Source organism: Rhipicephalus sanguineus, chromosome 2 (genome assembly GCF_013339695.2).
Source record: "Rhipicephalus sanguineus isolate Rsan-2018 chromosome 2, BIME_Rsan_1.4, whole genome shotgun sequence".
Lineage (NCBI taxonomy): Eukaryota > Metazoa > Arthropoda > Arachnida > Ixodida > Ixodidae > Rhipicephalus > Rhipicephalus sanguineus.
Genome location: NC_051177.1, coordinates 99,457,795 through 99,481,839, shown reverse-complemented (window position 1 = coordinate 99,481,839; position 24,045 = coordinate 99,457,795). Strand labels below are relative to the sequence as shown.

The 24,045-nt window shown below is 46.2% G+C and overlaps 1 protein-coding gene and 1 long non-coding RNA gene across 2 annotated transcripts in view; one reads left to right on the top strand and one right to left on the bottom strand.

Moving 5' to 3' along the window:
- The window catches only part of LOC119383458 (uncharacterized), a 166,802-nt gene extending 163,472 nt beyond the window's left edge, over window positions 1–3,330 (bottom strand). Inside the window, exon 1 of the long non-coding RNA XR_005181666.2 lies at window positions 3,263–3,330. This is a non-coding gene — a long non-coding RNA (uncharacterized LOC119383458). The remainder of the gene's footprint in view (window positions 1–3,262) is intronic.
- LOC119383457 (Down syndrome cell adhesion molecule-like protein Dscam2) overlaps window positions 1–24,045 on the top strand; it is a 179,563-nt gene that overhangs the window by 142,238 nt on the left and 13,280 nt on the right. The window contains 11 exon segments of the mRNA XM_049412517.1: window positions 792–911; window positions 1,250–1,429; window positions 3,226–3,373; window positions 6,275–6,423; window positions 9,629–9,760; window positions 10,885–11,052; window positions 15,195–15,265; window positions 15,903–16,001; window positions 16,004–16,142; window positions 18,724–18,816; window positions 19,534–19,755. Of these exon segments, the coding sequence (XP_049268474.1) occupies window positions 792–911; window positions 1,250–1,429; window positions 3,226–3,373; window positions 6,275–6,423; window positions 9,629–9,760; window positions 10,885–11,052; window positions 15,195–15,265; window positions 15,903–16,001; window positions 16,004–16,142; window positions 18,724–18,816; window positions 19,534–19,755 (1,521 nt within the window).

Genomic DNA, 24,045 nt, shown 5'->3' with positions numbered 1-24,045 from the left:
TTTTTGCCCCACGAGTCGACTGCCGCAAAATTGTTTAGAATCCACCAAGGACGAGCGGAGTTACAGGGCTTTGTCGCAAGCTCCAAGCGTTTTCTCTCTCCTTCCGTTGCAGCGAGCACGCTGAAAGCTGCATGAAGGGGGAGGGGAGAGGGTGCTTTCATTATAAAATAGAGATGCCGACTTAAGACCACATGCTGTATCACGGCCTTACTTTTTTTTCATCCTGCAATTTTGCGCCGCCTATGACACTTTGTTTATGCGTTGTTTTGGCGCCCTTTGTAAACAGTGAAGAGAGACAGAGATTTTGTGTGTGTGTGTGTGTGTGTGTGTGTGTGTGTGTGTGTGTGTGTGTGTGTGTGTGTGTGTGTGTGTGTGTGTGTGTGTGTGTGTGTGTGTGTGTGTGTGTGTGTGTGTGTGTGTGTGTGTGTGTGTGTGTGTGTGTGTGTGTGTGTGTGTGTGTGTGTGTGTGTGTGTGTGTGTGTGTGTGTGTGTGTGTGTGTGTGTGTGTGTGTGTGTGTGTTATGTGGTTGTCGGTGTATAAATCATTATCCCCCGGCAACCGGCAACTGGAGTGGCATGTCAGGCGTATAGCCAGGCTAGCATCTCCAGCTTTACATTAAAACATTTCTCTCTCTCTTAATGTCACTTATCAGCGAGATAATTCCACGCTAGCTTAACAGAACTCGAACGCAGTGGGGTCTCCGAGGTATATTATACTGCCTGCATATTTGTGGGTTGCAATGTACAAACTCCATGGCCGATACACGCGTTTCATATTACTTTTTCCGTAGTGCCTCCGAGATGGCGTCAGGAGCCAGTTGATAAGGCAACTATTATGGGCCAGGCGGTGACCTTCGACTGCCAAGCCGATGGATTTCCAGTACCCGTCATCAGATGGAAGAAAGCAAATCGTGAGTGTCGATAGACAATGTGTCACTGCTAAAGTTGCCTGGCGGTTTAAAAAAATTGTGTTTCTTTTTTCTATTCTCTTAGCCTTCGCAGGAATTCGCTAATGTCGTTCGTTCGTTTGGGACGCGTTCATGTCTTCAGGTCTTCACGAATACCATTATGATCAATGCCTCTCATTGTTTGCTCGGTTCTCTTTCGCCTTACGTTTGTCGATTGCAGTCACTCGCTAATTCAGTGTATGTAGTACGGTACAGCTATAATGCCAATTTAGAATATTTTTCAGAGAACATAGCTGAATTATTACAGGTTCCTCTTTTCTATTTTGGTCATGTGTGTCGAGCAGGCTCGGATGGAGGACGACAGTTCTCCGTGATCATCAGCAACGCCAACGTACAGATTTTGGAGAACGGCTCGCTGAGCATCCGCGAGGCCGACACTACCGATGCCGCACATTACATGTGCCAGGCGTTGAACGGTGTCGGGCCCGGGATCTCAACCGTGGTTAAACTTGAGGTTCACGGTAAGTAACCCCGGACCAAAAACTGCATGCAACTTTGGATCACTCATTTCAGTGAAGCTGAGTTGTAATCGCTACTGTAAAAAAAAGAAAAAAAGAAAAAAAAAGCACTGCTTCTTTATTGAAGTAACGGTAACAACTCAGCTTTACTGGAAATACCTTATTTCTATGTACAATTCAAGTCTTCGTCATGATATCATCGCTCTGCCCTTCCGCACAGACTGCAGAAATCGCACCTTGCGCCCTCTTCCGTGTTCCGGTACGCACGCGATTGAAGCGAGCGAACGAACAGAGTGTCCGGTAGAAAAAGATGCGTGTGCGCTGTTCACGCTCTCATATTTAGCCGTGAAGCCGTCATAAGGCGCTGCGATGCAGTTTCGCACGCGCTCCAGTGGTCTCTAGAATTTTGCTCACGACTGTATACGTGCCTGCACTGTGCTCACGGACTGAAACGTGACATCGACATATTTACAAGGACCGGTTCACAACCATTGCCATTTCTATGTTATTTCTCGAGATAAGCACATCATGGCGCAACGAATACGGGCTCTAAGCGTAATGCTATCTCTGATGCAAGTGTTCAATCCAAAATTACCACGATATGAAACGAACCGTAGACGGCGAAAACGAAAGTGCATGCATTATTTAGTAGGGGTGTGCGAATAGGAAATTTCGGAACCGAAAGGGAATACGACTCGAATTGTGATGACACCGAATCCAATACGAATACTAATCGAATACCCTTCGAATAATTTTCTGACAGTGAGGCAGCCATTTTTAAGACAGCCTTAGACTGGTAAGGTAACAATTTTCGAAACAGCCCAAGAATTCTAACATATTTTATCTGAAAGAAATATTCACAACCTTTAACAAAGGAACGTTTCGATTACTTTTAACCGACAAAAAATACCACATATATTTAAACTGAGGAAACTCTTATAGAGCAGCAAGGAAAACCTTCGAAATATTTTGTAACTGCAGGCTGAAATGTAGGAGTGACTACGGTATTTATTATGGTGCTTTTAAAAGAGCTGTTAAATGAAACCGATACATAATTATTAGGCGATGTTCATGAGTTAATATCAGATGGTGGAATGATGACACTGCCGCCTTGGCGACACTGGACATTTATGCAAAAACTCCTTCATCCTACGTTCAACCTCGCGTCCATAGTCCCGTAAGTACATGGGCTGCGCGCATCTAGGTAATTCGACGTCGAAAACAAGGCAAGTTACCCCCCGCTGCTCCGAGGTCACGTTCGTTCGAGGATTTTTCGCTGCTGCTGATTATTCGGAAAACATTCGGAAAATATTCTGTATTTCGAATAAGCACTATTCGAATCGAATACCGAATCGAATATTCTCACACCCCTATTATTTATCCTAAACGGTCGCATTTCGATCCGCGAGCACTGTACAGTACGGTCCACTGTTAAAGGGAACACTCTAATAAGCACCTTTCATATTGCTGGCCTTCTAGCAGCTAGTGCATAGGAAAACATTGCTCATACACTGCGCCAGTCTGTCAAAAGAACTTGGAACTGTCAAGCACCAGTAATCTTATAGAAATCTAAGCCCGCTATGCTTTTGCAAGAGAGCGAAATCCAAACATGCCGTGCGCACAAGTGTTCCCTTTAGCAGTGGACCCCAGGAAGTGCGACCTGCTACCACACTGGTGAGTTCGTGATTGTCATTGTCATGCTCACTACTGCGGCGACCGTTGTGAATGAAAGCTGTCTCAAGAAAATGAAGTCACTCGCTGAAATCGGCAAGCTTCTTTCTGTACCCGCTAATCTGCAGTGGCCGCCCACTTTGAGCGCAAGTTCCAGGCACTCACCGTTCGTCGAGGCGAGAGCGTAGCGCTCACCTGCCGTGCCGTCGGCGAGCCGCCCATCACGGTCACCTGGACGAGAGACCGACACGCCTTCAGCCCTTCAGCGGAGCCAAGGTGGGAATTTTCTTGTCAAGCGCAAGGTTGGCATAGTGTTTTCTTTAGCGCAAAGGAAAGCTTACCGGTCAGAGTGTCGAATCGCGGAATGGTAACGCGGAAACGCCGTGAAACATTTATAATCAAGATTTTTCTATCTGAGGCGACTGTGGAGTCGTATGCATACAACACGCGCTGCAAACAGTAAGAGGTGAGCGCGAGAGTGGTTCGTGTTTGCGCGCGCCGGTTTTTTTGCGCCGGCGTGCACTCCGCGCACATGCACCGCGGCTCGACATGTTCCGCTAGTTGCCGCGAAGGCAGCGCCGCTTCTCAGCGCGCACCTTTTTTCACCCCGTAAGCAGCACATAATAGAGCGGGAGCCAAGGAAGGAACACAAAAGGGAGAAGGCAGGGAGATTAACCAGACAGCAGTCCGGTTGGCTACCCTACGCCGGGAGAAAGGGAAGGGGGGTGGAAAGATGGGAGAGACAAAGAGAGAGAGAGAGGGGGGGGGAGCGAGAAGAAAAATAAAAGGAAATTATCAATAAATGCGCTGACAGGCGCAATAGAGCGGGGATGGAATGTAATATGCATACTCTAATTTTGAGCGCTAATTATGGTGCGCATGAAAGCATCAGACTACGTACAGCAAAGTGAACGACTCCATAATTCAGCTTCAATGCTCTACCGCTAGGCTGCGCGACATAACGGTTTCTTGCGGCTTTCAAACGCGATTTAAAAATTTAAGGTCTACTCAGATCGCGAAAAGGATGTGTGAATCTGTCCCTTAAATTCACGATCTCGTCCTTTCCACCAGGATCTAATCACAAGTTCTGGCCCGTTGTCACTCCCTTTATCCCTAAGCTGATCCGCTCAGGGTCGTAAGAACATTCACAACGTTAGGTATTACAGGGCTCTGAAGAAGCAAGTGCCTGGTGTCGAGACTTGGCATAGCGCATGCGCGTATTTTCGCACCTCATGAGTCGGACAAAACATCAGCATGTGGCGAGCTTGCTGTCGGAATCGAGATGGGCGCAAAATATTACGCCGAGAACATAATGTCTGTTTCAGCTGGAGAACATTGCAGCAATTTTCGTATGAAACTTTGAGCGCGAATAGACGACGCAGCACGAAAAAAAAAAAAGAGAAACACACACCATAAGCGCTTGTGGTGTGTCTATCCCATCTTCGTCCTGCGTCGTGTATTTGCGCTCGGAGTTTTATACGAAAATTCGATACCAACTAGCTCACCTCGATATCTTGTTACATTGCAGCAATATCACGAGGGACGACAAACCGGCAAGGGCTTTCGTATCGTAATTTTATCTCATCCTTTGTGCGACAGCGGGACACATGCGTCTCACTTTTCCGTCTGCAGGAAAAATTTTCTCCCACATCACCCTTTGCAATTAGCGCAACGATAAGTCACTCATATCTTACCTAAGTCTTCGCATTCTCGAGGAAAAATCTTTTACCACACTTTCGAAGGGCGTAAGCAGTGTTACAGTGACGTTGAATTTCGATCATTTTTTCATCATAGCTTCTGAATTTTCTTCTTCTTCAGATAGAAAGAACCTAGCAATCAAAATACCGGATAATTTCCTCTTTTTCTGGTTTTTCGAAGAGGTGATTTTAGCTTCCAGTCATCACGTGTTTTTGTAAATTTGTGGTATAACTAGACCGATCAATGCATCGAAACAATCCCCTGCGATATTGCCTCATTCCTCAGCGTAATTGCGGATATTGGTGCGTGGAAATATTTTTCTTGATAACATATACCTCTTGAAAAGTCGGCGCATATTCAGGGACAACAGCTGTACTCGACAATTTCGACAACCAAAGCAAGGACAGGCAAATGGACAAAAAAATGGTTGGTGCATGCGGTGAAGTAAGCTTTAAAGGAACAGACCACGTCGCTATGACGGCTCACAAGAGGCGCAGGTGCAGTTGGTGTTCTACTGCTGGAATGAGATTCCCACAACTTTCGTCAGCACACCTTGAGAAGCGATACTCTGTGCCCCTTGCTTCGGCTGTTTCATCCCAAATACTCGTTGATGCAATTTCGAGATGGCGCCCTCATGAGACAGTGGGACAGTGTTTCCCCACTTTTTGAAAACGCTCTCATGAGTCAGTGGGACATATATGTCCCGCTTTTTTCAGTGAACTACTGGCGTGATTATGATGAAATTTGTTTTATGCTATTTCTTTGTAGCTTGTATGAATAAAGCTCAGCCGGTTTTTATATGATCGTGACAAAAATATAGGCAAACCCACAAAGGGTTAAACGCACTTTTGATAAGCGACTGACCACAAATGTCGTTCACTGGACTCCAAGCGCCTGCTTTTCTGGGGCGCTTATACAACTGTTTCATTAGAACTTTTTCAAGTTTGCTGCAGCGTGGCAAATAGTAAGAAACGACGAAATGGCCCAAAAACAAAAGAGAGAGAGCGCTCTTCCTTCTCTCCTTCTAGCCCCTTGGTTGTTTCTCCCTATTTCCTGCCGTGGAGTGAGTAGCGTTTAAATGGAACACCAACTTACTCTATCTTCAACGCCAAATTTGGTATAGATTCATAGGAGCAACTTCACAGTGATTCTCGAAGAGTGCATAAGTGTAATTGGTAATTGTTTATTTCGACGCAATACGCAATGACGTTGCAACTTGAACTCTTGCTCTTTACTGGTTCGCTTAAAAGCTTGTCGAGGATTCGCCAAGACACCGTGGCTGATCTTTGCCGCAAGGTTTTGCCATAAAGGTAATGTGCGGTCACCTCATCGTGTATAACTAATTAAAACCTCTAGGAACCGATAGCGTACAAATCAAACCACGAAATGTAAGCAAATAAGACGCCCGCTGATGGCACGAGACCGTTGGAAATAAAAACGGGAAGAATATCTCTGTATTCGATTTGCTGAAAACTGCAGATACGTGGTGGAGGAAAAGCCGGAAAGTGAAGCCCTGGAGTATGTTGTCCGCATCCCAAGCGTCGACCGCAGGGACTCGTCGTTGTTTAGCTGTTACGCCGAGAACACCTACGGACGGGATGACACCAACTTCCAGGTCGTCGTCCAGGGTGGGTGGGTGTGACTGTACGTCTGCTGCATCAAGAAGTGTACCATATGTCCCAGCAACATTTCCTTTGGGTAAACTACGTGTAACTTCATGGAGGCTAGCATTCGAGCACTTTCAGTACACGTCACAGAAACCTGGTATATTCCATACTCCAGAACAATTTATGGAAATCAAATGCTGCATCATGACTTGCCACTTTTACTTAACTCTCTTCATTATTTGTTATATTTACACTCTTTAAGGATATGCGTGTACCAGTCATTCATTCTTTTACTCATTTGTCTTGTTTTTTTTTTGGTCAAGATAAATTTTAAGTTGAAATTGCATGGTGACGCCTTTCAAACTTTTTATCTTCATGAGTGCGATGTTTAAGATGCAAGCGCGTTTACGTTACCTCTATTTTACTGGGTTTCTTTCTTCTGAAAGTTGAATGAAACAGGTTATTTAGATTCATGTTTAGATTTTTGCTTTTGGACATTTTCTATCTGTTGCCAATAAAGGATACAGACACAGTCAAGCCAATATGTGGCTTTTTGTCGGCGTTCCTGTTATCTAAACCTTGTATAGATGCGAAATAAAGTTCAAGTTGAAAGTTTTAATCATAAACGCTTTTGTAATAAAGCGTATATCGATATAATAGCATAGAACGACTTGTAACCGAGCTCCGCAGAAAGCAAGGATACAAGAAAGAATTACAAATGACACAAACGCTTGTGTACCACCTTGTCGTTTTTTCTTGCGTCCTTGCTCCTGCTGCTCTACGCTACGCTATGGCAAATCAACCAGCCCGCATTGGTAACCTGGGCGACTTCACAACATAGACGCTGTGCCGAAAATCAATGAAAATTTGCACTTTAAACGTAGTATTTATTCACTTTGATTTTTTTAGCTCTAATGACAGTCAGAGGAACCTTTAATGAGATACAGACTCTCACTACCAGCCTGTTTTAGGAAGTACATTTCCCTTCAAGCGCATTTTGTGCGTTTTGCCTGTGCTCTTGACAAGTCTATATTTAAGTGATGCTGCCCAATATACCCTGATTTTACTAGGGTTCCGCAGTGAATTTAAACTTATTCTCCTAGTCACGCGTTAATTTTTGAAATCTCGCAAAGCTTCGGCGCAGCCAGAAAAAAAAATTGCACCCTGGATAGAAATTTTTATATTTTTATCAGTCTCTACAAATCTTTCATCGAATATTTTACACTAAAATATTTCAAAAGCTAGCACAATTATTTTTTATTACTTAAACACGTTTAAAAATACGTAGATTTGCTGAAGAGGGCGGTGAAAAATAGTAAGCTTGTTGCAGTCTCGTAACACATGCGTTGATTTTCTTGAGCTTTGCACGAATAGCCGAGGTACTGTATGTCACTGATGGCCCACACGTGCACAGAATGGTAGCAGCCAAGAGTCAATAAGGTGATATCAACATTCCCAAATACTGAAAATAGCCGTAGTAATAAAGTACACGTGTATATGTACCTCTGTTCACTTGTGTGTCCACCATGTGATTTTTTTGTACGTAGTGTAAATAAATTTTTCTAAATAATAAAAAACTACAGAATAAGCACAATGAACTAATTGTTAAGTTTGTCTCGTTGCTGCGGATGTAGTGAGTTTAATTCTTGATCTGCCATTGAGCTAGCACTAACGTTGGGAATTATAGTGGCGGCCTGTCCGTATACAAACGAATATTTGGTCTTCGTTAATAAAATCCAACGAATATTTGGTCTTCATTACCACGTTTGAGGGCACCCCTTCTGCGCAGTTCGTAACGTTGGCGTAAAAGTTCGAGAATGTTGTAGTAGTGGCTTTGAAACGGATATGAGTGGATCAAGTTACCGAATTATTTCATTTTTCGTTTATATAGTGTTTCAACAGCTTTCGCACTAACGGAAACGCGCTACATAGCGAAAAAAAATTACACCATCTCCCGCTAAAGGGCACCATGAGGCGATGCGAAGCCGGAGCATTTGCACGATCGCGTTCCGTTGGCGTTCGCTGGGCATGCTACCGACCTCGCGTCGTGGAACGCGAAGAGGAACACTACGCGCGTCGTGTCTTGCCTCTAGTCTGGCCGTTAATTCTCACAGGGCGTGCGGGGAACGTCGACAGGCGCGCGAGAGAGATGCAGCGTAGGAGAGGAGAGAGAGGGGGAGGGGACGCGCATGCGCTGGCCCTCATCGCGGCGCTGCGCAGGAGCAAATTTCGGCATGTCGAGCCCGCATTTCAGAGGAGCCAACCGAGGCAAGCGCTGGACTGAACGCGCGCAGCGCTCTACTCTTTGAAGGAGAGGGGACTAGAGGAGGAGAGTAGCGTATGCGCCGTGAAAGCAGAAGCGAGAACGCAGGAGAAGCGCAAGCAAGTGCTGGTAGAGAAGTGGAGAGAGTGACGCGCAGCTATTGGAGAGAGGGAAGGAGGAGAGTCACGCATGCGTAGTGTTGGTGCGGACATCAACGCTGCGTGCGGATTACCACGCCGCCTTACATACCCCCGAGAAAGAGATACTTCGCATCTAAAAGAAGAAATGAAGAGAAAGTTCTTGCAAACACGTAGTTGAGCCGATGATGGGGTGAAGCTTGAGAACCTAGGCAATAACTTGGGGCATGCATGCAATGCATTTGGCTGCTGTGTTCATTGAATATGAAGAATAATATGAAGGCGTCTGAGCAGTTACGCATCAAGATCTGTAGAGCGCCGACCCGAAGTCTATTATGTATTTTTTCCATGACGACAGACGTATTCAAATCATGACGAAAGTTTATCAGTTGCGCTCAAGGTGACATTAAACATGGGGGCGTGAGGCTTCATGTGCTCAAAGATGGCGCATGGCTTCAAGTTTCTCTCATTTTCAAAATATATGATATTTTCATATTTAGGATCATGTCCAAGTGTGAGAGCAGCGTTTAGTTGTGGAAATAAGGCCTAGTGGAAGCCATGAGTGGTGACGGAGGTCGTGAGGCTACGGGCTCCCATGTAGCAAGTCATATGAGCGCGACTGTATACTTTTTACTGTGCGTGCTTCACATATGCATTTTTTTGTTGTTGTTGTTTTGTCCAGTTACCGCTTTTGATTCGTTGTTGTGTATTGCGAGTGTGACTTTTCTTTGGTGAGGCTCACTTCCAGTAGAAATGAAGAAGCAGTCAGTGTTTCATAAACAGGCATGCTATCTAAAAGGAGAATCTCAACGCGTCGCCCACTCAGAACCCCCGGACAAGCCACGTGGACTTGAGGCGACGCAGACAACGAGCCGTGCGGTGACGCTCTCCTGGTCTCCGCCTTACTCCGGAAACAGTCCTGTACTCAAATACCTGCTGGAGCACAAACGGAGAGACGGTGAGCATTAATCAACGCAGCTGCAAAGCATTACATGTTTGAGAAGAGCATATAATTACATTGTCTCTCTGGGCCGCTTCCATCCACATTGTGTAACGTAGTACGATGTCCTTTTCTGACCATTAAAAAGTCACAGGGTCCCTTTTGCATTGACTTAAGACGACTCCAAGGCGAAAGACATGATCTTTTTCTTCTCAGTCGACGTATTGATCCTCCCCAACCCTCTTCCGAAAGCTTCCTGCACCTAACATAGTTTTATACTGCCTCCAGGATCGGAAGCATTGCAAGCTTTCTTCACCTCACCTAGTTTTGCACGGCCTCCGTGATCGACACACGTTTGACCAAGCGACGATATCATATGACGACGTCATCATGCCATATCACGTTGTGTGTCGTCATAATGACGTCACAAATTTTGTAGATATGTGACGTCATCACGTGACGACGATCTTTTGCATCACTCGCGTTGACGCCGACGCCGCCAACGGTCAATTTTCGCGTTTCATGAGGCATTATTGTGTGTTGGTGCTTAGGAGAAAACGGCGACGATTTAAAGCTCTAAGTGCTCTGTCCTGGAAGTGCTGTAAGTTATCTCTAACTGCCAACGAGACACGAGAAATAATGTTAGAAGTGACAGCGTTGAGAAACAGGTGATCAAGTGAAAGCATGTCGTATAAAATGCCTATTGCAGATGCTATTCCAAGAGCACCGGCATGTGGCACTGGCCGGAGAGGGAGTTCTTCATTGAAGTTTAGGCGGCCGCTAAACAATCATAGCTATAAAATTATCAGTTTGATTACACTATCCTTGACCACGCCAGGCTGCTAGTTTAGATGGTTGGTTTATGGGATTTAACATGCCAAGCGATTGTACTCGCTATCTATGTCTAATTAAGCCAAAGTGAACTTTAAGTGCCAGTTAGCACAACCCGCTCCCCCCCCCCCCTCCCTTTATTATACTCGCAGATTTTGCAAGTTGGTAACGACACATATTGCAGCGTACTACCATAGTCCCTGTAGTATTGAGGGACTATGGTACTACGTTTCGATGTCTCTTGACTCTCTTACTGTTTCAATACTGCAATCATTTGTAAACTGCGGGTGTCGGGCGCTGTTGTCTTGCAGGTTCCTGGGAGCACGACTCGCAAATAACAGCTATTGAGTCGACTGAATTTTCACACGTGGCAAGCGGCCTACGACCGAAGACAAGCTACGAGTTCCGACTCAGGGCAGAGAACGCCATCGGCGTCAGTGACCCTAGCGACACGCTTGTGCTCACTACTCAAGAAGAAGGTATCTCTCTTTTAAAGACGATAGTCTTTCTTGGGGAACTTAAACGCAGAAACTTTGGTTTGTCTTTCTGTTTGTCGGCACGTCACTCGATTCAGCCACCCGGCCAAAGTTGAATTACTCGCCCAAGGGCCAGCCATCTTGAACGGCTGACTAGGTTCATACTTGTGTACATTGTTGATCAATATTACGCATATCTGAGGCGCAACATCACTAGGTAAGTATCAGGTGCTGTGTTCCTTTAATAGAAAATACATAGATACGTAATTCTAGAGACCCTAGTTTCTTAAGCTGCGCTGAAAAAGCGACTGCGCCGAAACTTGGCTACCTCCGTGCCCTCTGCACGAGCTCATTGTTGTGTTTCGGTTTCGGTTTAGTATTGCACTGTACGAATGCCATGGGGCGCCGCTCAGACATTCCTGCTTTACCCAGGCGACGTGAATATAAAAGAGTGTGTGGAGAGTACTCGTTGAGTGCGGACGTTTCTTCTGCTTCGGCGCTTTGCGCCAAACCGCGTGTTCGGGCTGGCTGGCGTCCCCGCCGGTCGCGTTGGTCACCGCCGGTCTTCGCCTGCTGCTGCGCCGGGACTACCAGCCCGCAACACAGCACTCATGTTTCTCGACGTATTGCCAGATGGCGTCCATATCTCACGCAGCGCCTCTTCTATCATCTTTAGACGACATTTGCAGCGAAGCACGCAGATACACGGCCAATTTTTTTTATCATAATAATGCGCTTTGTCCTCGCTATCTATCGTCTGTATAAAGGTGGAACCGCATGGCGCGGTTTCAGGCGCGATTGACACGCGGTCGGAGGGACGCGCGCTTTTTCGACGAACGCCGTCGCAAAATCGCGCCGCTGTGTCTTCCTACTCGGACTAGAAAAAAAGAAACGCTTCGCGCGGCGCGTCGTCCGCTCGTCCGCCAAGCTAGGGTGCAGACGCTTGTTTGGTTACTTTCAATACCGCCAGACGACGCTGATCTCCACGCATCTCGGCGGAACCTTTTGAAGTTGGCGTTCACTTTTAGCGAAAATCTAGCAACGTGCCAAACGCGGCGCGAAAACGCCGCTGCTTTCTTTCCAAGCGGGTGCACTTGCGACCATGGCAACGCGGGCGTTCTCTGCGCGTCGCGTTTTTCGCTCGCGAAAAACGCGTCATGCGTTTCCGCCTTAAAGGGACCCTGAAACGGTTTTCCGAAGTCTTGTCAGCGTTTAGGCAAGAACATTCCCAAATCATTCGCACCAGAAATTAAGCTACGCACCGTGTAACTAGGCCGCTACGGACAATTATATCTATACCCTCTTCCTCCCCACTGCCTTGCACCCTCAACTCACAGACATGCTGGCATCGTCGGCGATCGCAGCGCTCTTATGAGCGCAGTCGACGGTTTGAGCTTCGCCCTGTCATGGCCTCCGATATTGCGCGCCGACAGGTTGCGTGCAATCTCGGAGGCCCAGCGTGCCCGTCAGCACGCCGTCTGGCAACAAATACGAAGCTCGCGGCGTGGTTGACATCTGCTCCGACAGGTGCCGCCACACTACCAGCCGATCTTATTTGATTCTCCTGTACGGCGACAACCTGCAAAAGCATGCCGACAAACGAAAAGAATTCGAGAACGATCACCGATAAGCGCAAACACGGGCAATGTGGTTGTGTTTTCAGGGGTGAAGTTACAGCCGCAGACACTGGATCGTGGCGTTGAACGGATGGCGAGAGCGCGACGCTCATTGCAGTGACGAGCTGAAGGGATTCCGCTCGCCAGATGCCTCACAAACATTGCACGATGTCGCAGCTACAAGTCACCAATTGCTAAATATGTGGTACACAACACGGCTAAGGCAATTCACTGTGTCCAAGAAAAGAAACCTCGAGATAAACGCTGTCGCTCAGCTCACGTCAACACGGAGCACGTTGTAACACAGGCAGACGACGCTCGCTGCCCACAGGAGGTTCAGTGACGTGGACTGGACATATCCAATCAGATCAGCCGCCTGCGTGACGTCGCGCTACCAAGAGGGCGTGCACTGGAAGTGGGCGGTTTAAAAACGCGTTTGGCTGAGCCGCTGTGATCGGTGGCGATTCGTAGCTTTAAAGCCTTGTAATAAATGACACAGTTTACGCATACAGCTTAAATCAGTCTGTGAATGACCCTTAGGACTTGCTCTACCGGCTCCATGTGTTCGTACAAAATCGTCAAAACCAATTCAGGGTCCCTTTAAGAGAAGGGGCCGGGAAAAGGGCGAAGCAGCGTAATTTAATGCTAGTCAGGATATGGATGGTGTCTATAAAATTGGCATCAGCCTCGGTGCTGCCATGGCTACAGATGAAGGAGCAAGTTGCCAGTGGTTTTATGTGCTTTCGTTCATTCCCTCAGATACGTCCTTACGTATCAAACAGTCGTATGTCAATTACCTGCCCGAGGTAAAATTTCCTGTGACGTAAATTGATATTTTGCAGGGAGGCAATGGCCAGACATTACGAATACCTAAACATTTTTCGCAGCATTTTGCCACTACAATGTGTGTTCCTTTGAGAAAAACAATGTATTGAACATGGTCAAGACGAGACGCTTTTTCTTATTTACTGATATGACGTAAGGAGATGTTGGGGCACAAGTAAGGTACCACTCCTTAGCTCATGAAGGGATCGAACATACAACTTTAAGAGAGTTGACTGTTGGGCTAGTTGGTGTTTAGACACCAACTAGCCCAACACGAACTAGCCCAATAAATCAGTTGTTTGCGCCTGTGCTCGTCTGGTCTTCTCTTGTGTTGTGTGGTGTTGCACTTTTAACATTGTTCCCATGTCGAACATACGACATACAGGGTTTGCAATCACACGTCTCAGATCTTTCTCACAGTAATGCAATGAGTAACAAAACAGGGCGATTAGAAAAGCAAAGCTGTCCAAACGACGTTCTCACAGTAACATCAGAACATAAATGATGCGTTGTACATGCAATTAATAATTTAAGTAGCACCGTGATAACGTAAAATAAAAGGTCCGAAGTGTAAATAATAATGTCCTTAATAATGTTTCTAGTCATCATGGAGATCAATAAATAAATAAATAAATAAATAAATAAATCAATCAATCAATCAATCAATCAATCAATCAATCAATCAATCAATCAATCAATCAATCAATCAATCAATCAACCAATCAATCAATCAATCAATCAATCAATCAATCAATCAATCAATCAATCAATGCGCCCTTTGTCTCTCTCTTAAGCAAATACCTACAACAATCTGAACTTTAGGACCTGCCGGAATATAATAGCAAGATGTGATCATTTTGACGAAGTCCTGCGAAACAACTTGCCGAAAAACTTCCTTCTAGCCCCCCAAAAAATTTAAAAATCCCGAAGCTTGTGACAAAACGTTAGCAGAATGTGCTACATCCTATTGGTTCCTTTTTTTTAAATTTATTTGTGAACAAGGTTTTGTGTGACGTTAGTTACTGAAATGTAAAGTGTGATTGGCAGTTAGCCCCTTCAGTCACGGCGTACACAATTGTGTACGCGAAATTCGGAGGCGCCTCACACGCCGCATATTTCTTCAAATGAACTGAAACTTAGTGTGCACATTCGTGCAAGCTTCCTGAGTGGACAACTGGCAGTCATTTAACTTTATTGTGCAGCTCATTGCTGTAGAGGATGACTTTGCTGGAGACCCTACCATGATAGACGATCGTTCGACGTGCCGCGTTCCAGGACCAACGTCAAGAGCATTTTTTTCTTCTTCGCTTGAAACGAATACAACCGAAAAACAAACTGTGCATGCATTTCGGAACTAATAGTTCATCCTTTTTATGCAAGTATTGAAGCTGACTCATGGCAGAATAAATAGGTAGTTAGTTACACGCTAATTAGCATTAATTACTGAAACTCACACAAAACAAGATATTCCTTCATTTTCTTTTTTGGAATTTAATACTGAGTGCCTTGGTATTATGCCACGTGAACGTGAATTTGACGCCTTTGCAGACAGTGCATCATAATTCGTGACTAAAGGGGTTAGATTGAGCAATCACATTACTTGTTCTTAAGGAGTACGTAGTTTTGCTTCATGACTAGAATCACGTATTTTATGTAAATATTAAAGTTAAAGCGGGTTACTCATCCAATGATGGTTTAACGCAGCTCCAACCGGCGCGCCCCGGGAGATCAAGGTCACTCCAACTGGCTCCCGAAGCCTGCACGTTTCTTGGAAGGCAAGTAGTGATTTTGAATACCACGGCGTTAGGCAGTCGTACTGTTGTCCTCTCAGTGGGAATATGTTTTTAATAAACTAATACAAAGATATTGAAGTAACAGTGAAATCACGTGATTTATCGCATAAACTTCATAGTATACTTAGCGTACCCTCAACGCAGTATAGGCTAGCAGCGCAGAAAGTTTGCGTACAGTACTAACGGATTGAAACGCGACATTTTAGGGCTAAGTAATGCTCGTGCGTTCGTTTCCTGCATCTACAGTTCATGTCATATCGGCGTAATTTTGACTCTGACGCTTACATTAGAGGCAACGTTACCTTTATGGGCCAGATATGCAGCGACATGACGCGGTTATCACGAGAAACTGCTCATAACAGTCGTTATCTAACCAAAAAGAAACTGCCTCACGTGTTAATTCGTTAGTACTCTACCGCGTCCAAGGAATCATATTTATTGGTGTTCGACTGATATTCTATACAATAAGTACTGTATGTAGGGAGCACAACAGAATAATTTCATAACGGACAGGAACACGAAAAAAAAATAAACGCAAGCCCGCAGTGCACCGGAAAGATAGCTGACTGATGGCGAAACCCTTCTACTATTTTATTCCTTGCCGTTTTGGACTCAACAGCCGCCATCGGACGAGGAGTCCAACGGCTTGGTCCAGGGCTACTACGTGGGCTACCGCATTCGCGACGCGAAGGAGTCGTTCTCCTACAAAACGCTGGAAGCTCGTCTGCGTCGCCGGTGCAGCAGTGCGAACTGACGGATCTGAGGCGTAGCACCCGTTACAGTGTCGTCGTGCAAGCGTTCAACGCCAAAGGAGCGGGGCCCGCTTCGCAGGAGGTCTTCGCTCAAACCCTCGACATCGGTGAGTTTCATCAACGGCGCATTTCTCGTACATCTCGCTGCTTAAAGCATCGTTCTTTGCGGCTGCTGCGTAAAGCGGACGCACTAGCAGCTTCTGTGATCAAGCGGTGTTGAACCAGTTATGAGGCTAATGTAAGGGAGCCAGGGTATAATTGCATACGTGGGTGCAAAGAAACGCGCCGTAAGTCAACCTGTAATTTATACCCACGCTGATCATAACTATACGAGCAATAACAATGTATGGTGCAAGTTGTCTAATTTTAAAGAGTATACATAAAATCTAAAGAGAAAGAGAGAACAGCACGCTGTAGATAGCTGCAATTACACAATGCACAACTTCTGCCAATACCGTTCGAGAAGCAAGAGGTCCAAGGATCAAAATCGAAGGAAGGAAGGAAACTACAATGAAAGTGCACAGTGACGGGTCTGGAAGCCTTAAGTAAAACAATGGCAAATCAATAAATCACACATTGCCCCAGTCGAAAATCTTTTTTTTAAGTGGAAAATTGCAGTAACTCCAAAAGTACATTCGCCCGTACCGTAAATAACTCACACGACTGCTGGCCAAAGACAATGCGCCGTAGATCTTTGGATATATAAGGTGAGCAGACCGTGGGGGTCTGTTCACCTTATAGACACTGAGCACTCGCAAGTGCTGTGATGTCCCGGACACTGTATGCCAGATGGTATGGGGATGCATGCAAAACATTAGCACCGATACACTAAGGCCAAGCTATCGGACCCAGACCTGGAGAATCAGCGAAGCCTGATTCAACGGGCATGAGAGATCGCGAAGGCCCGCTGCTACCTGAAATATGGAGGCCGCCCCACATTTGCGCACAGCGCGCTTACTATCAATTAACGTTTATTCTCTCTCTCTCGGCACTATGACAATACGAACTTCCATGCCTGGCTGCATTCGTTCACTGCCGCTGAATGACTTTGACAATGCTTTCATTGAAGACCAGTATGTATAAATAAAATTTATTACCGCAAACTTTAAGGCTTTTTTTTTTGTTACGTTCAGCATTGTAGTATCCCACTTCTTCAATAGCCCTCTAACGGGACTTCATATGTACAAATAAATAAATAAATAAATAAATAAATAAATAAATAAATAAATAAATAAATAAATAAATAAATAATAAATAAATAAATAAATAAATAAATAATACTCTCTTTCAGTATTACAAGAAAGATTTGATAAAACTTCAGTGCCGCATAAGAGGTACTGCAAACTCCTGAGGATAGCAGTAAAAGCTTACGTTAGGGCTACTGGAACGCACAAACCAACATGTATAGTCTCGGGTTCCTCTCGAGCTTTTCGGCACGAAATATACAGAAGAGAACGGCAGGCGTAAATCTGTCGGGATTTAAGCGTGCAGCCATGTTTATAAAGAAGCACACTTTGGAGAGCCTTCGCGTCCTGACCACTAAATCTATGATCTTACAGCATGTAGCATAGAGTATACGTGGACCGTAACTTTCTGTTGGAAAAGCGGAGGCAAAATCAGGCCTGTAACACAAACCACATACGTTTTACACGTTCAACAGTTTGTCTTGAGGAAGAAGTTCTTCTTGGGAAGTGGAATGTGGCCGTTTGTCCCTGCAGTAATTACGACTACGTCTTACTAGCAGTATACATTGAACTATAGGGTAGACATGTGGAGACTCGAAGCATCTGGCTAGCGTGTACGCGTTACTCCAGTCTGCTGAGGGAATCGGTGTCAATGTGGGCCGATGTAATGATTATTAGGTATAGTGGTAATTTTATTTATGCCACTCAAGGAGGTTAAACAAAAATTGCTGGAGTGGCGATTATTGCGCAACAGTGAAGCCGTGCCCACCAAAAGATGGCGGCTGCGCCCGCCATCTTAGTAGGGGCACGATAAACCATCCGCGTTTGGCGAAGGAAAGGGAGCGTTTTCCACGCACGCCAGAGAAGTTTAATATGGCAACTTTTACGGGTCAGATACTGCTGCGAGTGTGTCTTTGTGTTACTAGTTTCCCTACAAAAGCCTCAAACTCATGGCAAATTTCATTGGATATCAATCGCCAATACTCCTCTCGACGGGTTACTTTCGTCGGCAACAACGATCTTTTATTTTATAATTAACGTAGCATTTACACTAGCAGATTAAAGTCATTTGATCTCTAAACAGGCACCACCAGAAAAGCGCATGTTTCCAAGCTCTTTGGTGGGCAAAAGCTGGCTTCACTTTCGCTGGCAAGGTGTTTCGAGCGCTTCCACTCCAGAATTTTTTTTAAACCTCCTTGATGCCACTCATGGATTGCCGCTTAAGCATTAGGTCGTCAGGGAGGTCCGGTGATGTATGCCTCTGTGTTGGCGAAAAAAGTGTAATAATAATAATAAACAAGTGATAGCGTTTTACACGTACTCTATTCTATGGAAGACCACACTTTTCGAGATGAAACAGTCTTTTTATTACTTTTAAACTCTGCCAAGAGCTTCACGTCTATGATAGCTTTAAATTCGGCATTCTATCCTCTTTTGTGGCACTTGCTGATCAAAAAAATATATATATATATCGCATTGTTTGACGCACTTTTTTCACATTCAGATGCTCCAGCTGCACCACGTCTCAAGATGGTTTCCTCAACGTCATCTTCAGTGCACCTGAGTTGGGATGTTGAGAAAGACCAGCCAATAAACGGTGAGTAAAAGATTTTAATAAAGGAAAATGATACGGAACTCTCTCGTGCGCGCTTGCAATAAAAAAATAAAGAAAAACGGAAAGAGTTGTTTACTTAACATTATCTGACGTCACTTTCTGTAGCGATGCAATGGAAAAGGATGTAATTGAAACTTTCAACGGTATTCGGCAAGATTTTAAGTCCCTCGTGTCGTTTTTATTTTGCGTAACTCAGGAAAAATGTTACGGGAGGAAAGTAGTCGCAAATCGAAATGCGGTAAATATAGCAGTGTTTTTTTTTCCTGAGTAGGGCTTACAATATTATTCCATTTACGCGTTACTACGTACGTGGCCTTTTTTTTTTAGCGCGTTAGAGTTAAGAACCCTGTGACCCAGAAATCTCGCTGCTGACGGCGTCAGCGGCGTTGTCCGGAAACGCAAAACCTCGAGGACACAAAGAATAAAAGCTCACAGGCTTCTTCACAGGGTTCCTTGTGTGACGTCACTTGCGGTTAGACACGCGATTGGTCGTGCGGCGCAAATGCACAAAAGGTAGCTAAATAAATGTCATAAGCAATTAAGATATAATGAACGACACACACACACAGTGCTGCTCACAGTCTGAGTCTAAACCAACTACCACGCCAATGTACGTTATCATAAAGCGCCGATACTACCGCATGATATGTTGCAGCAGAATGAAGTGACATGGCATTATAGGAAGCGTCACTCTTTCAGGTTTCGTGCTGTTTCACAAACCAGAGCCGTCTCCGACTCCCGACGCCCAGTCCACTGAAGACGCCGGTGACTGGACTGAAGTGCAAACTGGATCCGAGCGGTCGGCATACGCGTTTCGAGGCCTCCGATGTGGCCGCAATTACGCCTTCTACGCTGTCGCCTTCAACGCCGCTGGAAGGGGTCCGCGGAGCAACACCATCCTGGCTAAGACTGATGGATCAGGTACACTTGTGTAGAAAACGAAACTTTTGTTTGCTTATTACGCACAAAGACATACATGATAAGTTTTAAGCAATGTGCGAGTGACTGTAACTAAGAAAGCTACCTGGTCCAAATGTTCAGGAAGAACTATAGAGAACTGTCCTCTATAGGGCCAAAAAATCCCACGCTGTACTGGTTTCCTAAAAAATAAAATTGGGGAGGGCCGAAGCATGTAAGGAAGGAGGTTTCAGCTCCACTAACGTGAAACCTGTGGAGGGGCGAAGCATGTAGTGTGTGCGGGTGTTTCCCACAGCGAAATCACTGCTAATGGGCAATGAGAGACAGAAGAAACATCAGCCACAGAGAACCGCAGTCCGATTTGAGTTAACGTGCCCGCTGCAAATATTTATTGTTCAACTACGCACAAGAGAAATCTCCCACCGGCACTACATTGCAGGTCAAGATCCAGTGCTTATATTTACGGGGTGGCCGGTGAACGGTTGTGCAGCGTGAACAGTCGGTTTCTACAATCACGAAACTGGCTAGCAGACGCTGCCTGCGTCGCCGTTGTCTGTCGCGGGCGAGGGCGCGTTCTCGTTCCTTGTGAGCTTAGCAGTTCAGCGTTCATCGCAGAAAGAGCGTTTCCGTAGTCAACGCGTGCCGTTTGGTCTCTCTCTCGCCACACGGCGAGCTGAGGCGGTGGCGGCCTCTCTTGCGCTCAAGCAAATGGACCGTCACGACAGCAGACGACGATGCTTGATACACGCCGACACGCCGAGACCCTAAGGTGCTTCGCCCTTAAAAGAAACTATACTCCCTTTCCGAAGTTCCCTTCGGCACTGTGAAGGCTACAAGGGTTCTTAGCCAATAGGAAGGGCGATTAGCCCCTCCACATGTATTCACCACTTTCATTGTATACATTTATACATTCCCTTTCCCAACTCCTTGCTATACTCTACTATACACGACTATGCTATGCTCTACTCTCCTCCTCTCCTTTCCCTCCTCCTCACCCTCGCTTTCCTTTCCCACCCCTTGCTGTACTATACTACGCATGGCTATGCTATACTATATATGGCGATAATATGCTTTACCGTCTCCGCTCCTCCTTTCCCTTCTCTTCACCCTCACATCACTCCTCCTCACCCTCACTTTCCTTTCCCGCCCCCTTGCTACACTACACTACACATGGCTATGCTGCTCATGCTTTTGCCTGCGTGAGGCCAAGCTACGACAGATGACAGCAGATGACGTGTGAGTGAGTGAGTGAGTGAGTGAGTGAGTGAGTGAGTGAGTGAGTGAGTGAGTGAGTGAGTGAGTGAGTGAGTGAGTGAGTGAGTGAACAAACTTTTATTGGGGCCAGCAAAACGCGATAAAACGCGCACCCGGCTAATCCCATGACGGAAGCGACAGGTTGCCGCCAAAAGCCTGCCGGCTCGATCACGGGCACGCTGGACGGCCAGGATTTGGTCTTCAGAAACTGGCCTTCGCAGGAGCGCGTCCCACTCTTCCTTGGTGAACTTCGGGCGCAACGACCCGCACTCCCAGAGCATGTGAGAAAGTAGCAGGCTCGCCTCATACCACGCAAGAACAATTCGGGTAAACGTCCGCATATATGCTATCAAGGGATGCCGGGTTTGGGTAGGAGTTAATTTACAGAATCTGATCGTGACCGCTTGAGGCCTGTTTAGCTTGGAAAGAGGCGGTGGGAAGACCCCTCTCTGTCAAAAAAAAAAGGAATTTAGTAATTTCATTGTGCGTTCTAGGAGCGTCCCTATGTCCGGGGTGAAAGTCACCCGATCCGAGGGCAGCGTGATCGGTAAAACCACGCGCAGCCTCGTGGGCAGACTCGTTGAGGTTCACAGGAACCCCATGGATGGCCCCGACGTAGGCAGGTAACTAAATGATGGCGTTTGTGGAGCTGCCGCTGTATTTGGCGCCTTTCAGATTTTAAACTACCTGCCGGGTTACCCGGCCCTTCTGGAATGCCCTGACGACCGCTTTCGAGTCGCTATACATCCTGCATCTGCGAGAGTCTTGCATGGCGAGTGCAATGGCCACTTGTATGGCTACCTCGAGGTCCATCGTGCGAATCGAGACACATTTGATGACTGTGCCCAGCGTGTACACGACGGGAACCGCAAAAGCCTTTCCGTCTCGGTACGCGGTGGCGTCCATGAAGCTTGCTTCGGTCTTGTCTGTGATTTCTCTGGGAATTTGGATGTTGCTAGCTAAGTCCTTGGTGGGGGCGACTCTGACCTCCTCTAGGATCCACCTACCAGTCGGCGTGGGGGAGAGCCGAGTTAGCTGGGCCCGTTCCAGAGCCTCGGCTATTTCATCCATGGTGATTTTTATGCCGAGCCGGAGGAGTTCCCCAGCATGCGTTCTGATGTCCAGCCAGAGAGCTCCCTTGACGATATTTCTAATAAGGGCATTGGCCTTGTCCCGCTGGCCAGGGCCACCGTGTAGGTGAAAGTCAGGCAAGACATTTTTACGTTCAACAGTAAGTCAGCGCCGGGTCCCAACGGCACCTAGCAACATAAGACGACAGCCCAGGCCTCTGAAGTGCTCCGCACTTAAAATATGGAAACTATTTAGCGTATCATATAACAGGTACTCTAATATAGGGGAACTGTACGTAGCTATCCCGGAGCAGCAGATTTAGAAGCCGCAGAAACGTCACTAAGTGTTCTGTTTAAACAAAAAATAAATCCCAGCATATCCACGGGGTGAATGATGATGAGTGGGGCGAAGCTCCGGAGGGAATCATCGGTAAACCGTGAAACTCTTCCGTGAAATTCGCCCAGTACATCATATAAAGAATGTGAAACACCGTGTATATATTAAACATCAAACTTTTATTGTACTGTTCGTTTACATGGTCCCTACATTATCACAGCTTTGTGATCGGTGAAATGCAGGGAAAGCGTCCGCTCCCGAGAGAAAGAGAAAGAGCGCCAAGAGCGAGCGCCTTGTCTGCCTCCATCTGGCGACGAGCGAAAGAAAAAGCGCGCCAAGCGCGAGCGCCTTGTCTGCCTCCATCCGGCGACTCCGAGCGAAAGAGAATGCGCGCCAAGAGCGAGCGCCTTGTCTGCCTCCATCCGGCGACTCCGAGTGAAAGAGAAAGCGCGCCAAGAGCGAGCGCCTTTTACGATCGCAGGCATCCAATGACGTGCGCCATTCGCATTATACAAGTGCCATCTGTCATCTTTAAACAGCAACTCTGGATGGATGGATGGATGCTATGAGCGTCCCCTTTATAACGGGGCGGTGACATGTCTGCCACCAGGCTCGAAGGAGAAAAAGAAAGAAAGAAAAAAAAACTTCCTTGTTTCATGTTGTCCGAATGCCTTATCTACATTGATTAAATGTATGTTATTTTACCAAAAAATATAAATTCACGGTCCATCTCTCTGCCTCTTAAGGCAGAATGACCTTTTCCCCCCCCTCATTATTTATTTTTGTACTTTATCTCTACTTTTCTGCCACCAATACTCTAACCGTCTCTTACTTATTTCTATCGCGGACGTGTTCAGCTTTCCATTGTTGTCCCTAAAACCCAAGGCATGATTCATGTAGACTCGTGCCCACACGTATACCTTGGTGAATATCGCCACATTCAATCAGTACATGTTCCATCGTTTCCTTAGTTCCCCCGCAGCATGTACATTGTTCTTCTTCGTTACTGAATCTCGCTTTATAACTCTCTAAGAATATAACACTCTAAGTAATACATGAAACGCCATCTAGTGATCACTTCATTAAACTAGAGCTCTAAGAAATATATGAAACGCCATCTAGTGAGTAATTCACTAAACCAGAGCTGGCTACATACATACTACTCCTACTACTACAGAGGAGGGAACGACCCACACCCTAAGGAACTTCGCCCCTAAAACTGAGACGGATTAGAGCACTTTGTGTTCTACTATGTGACTCGAAAAAAGTACGATGATTTAGAGTAGTACATACTCTGTTATCCGAGAGCGGTGAGCTGTCCCTTATGTACGGCTACGGTGCCTCGCATGTGCAAGCGAAACGTGTGTAGCATACACACACGGCCCTCTATGCAATCGCCTATCACGACTCGAACGCGAAGGCCATCTTTTTTTTCTCGGTCGATGGATTGATCCTCCCAAGGCCCCCTTCCCCCCCCCCCCTCCGAAAGCTGTCTGCACCTAATGCCGTTTCGCACTGCCTCCACGATCGGACGCATTGCAATCTTTCAGCACGTCACCTGGTTTTTTACTGCCTTCGTGAACGGCCCACCATTGACCAAGCGACGATGTTATGTGGTGACGCCATCATGTG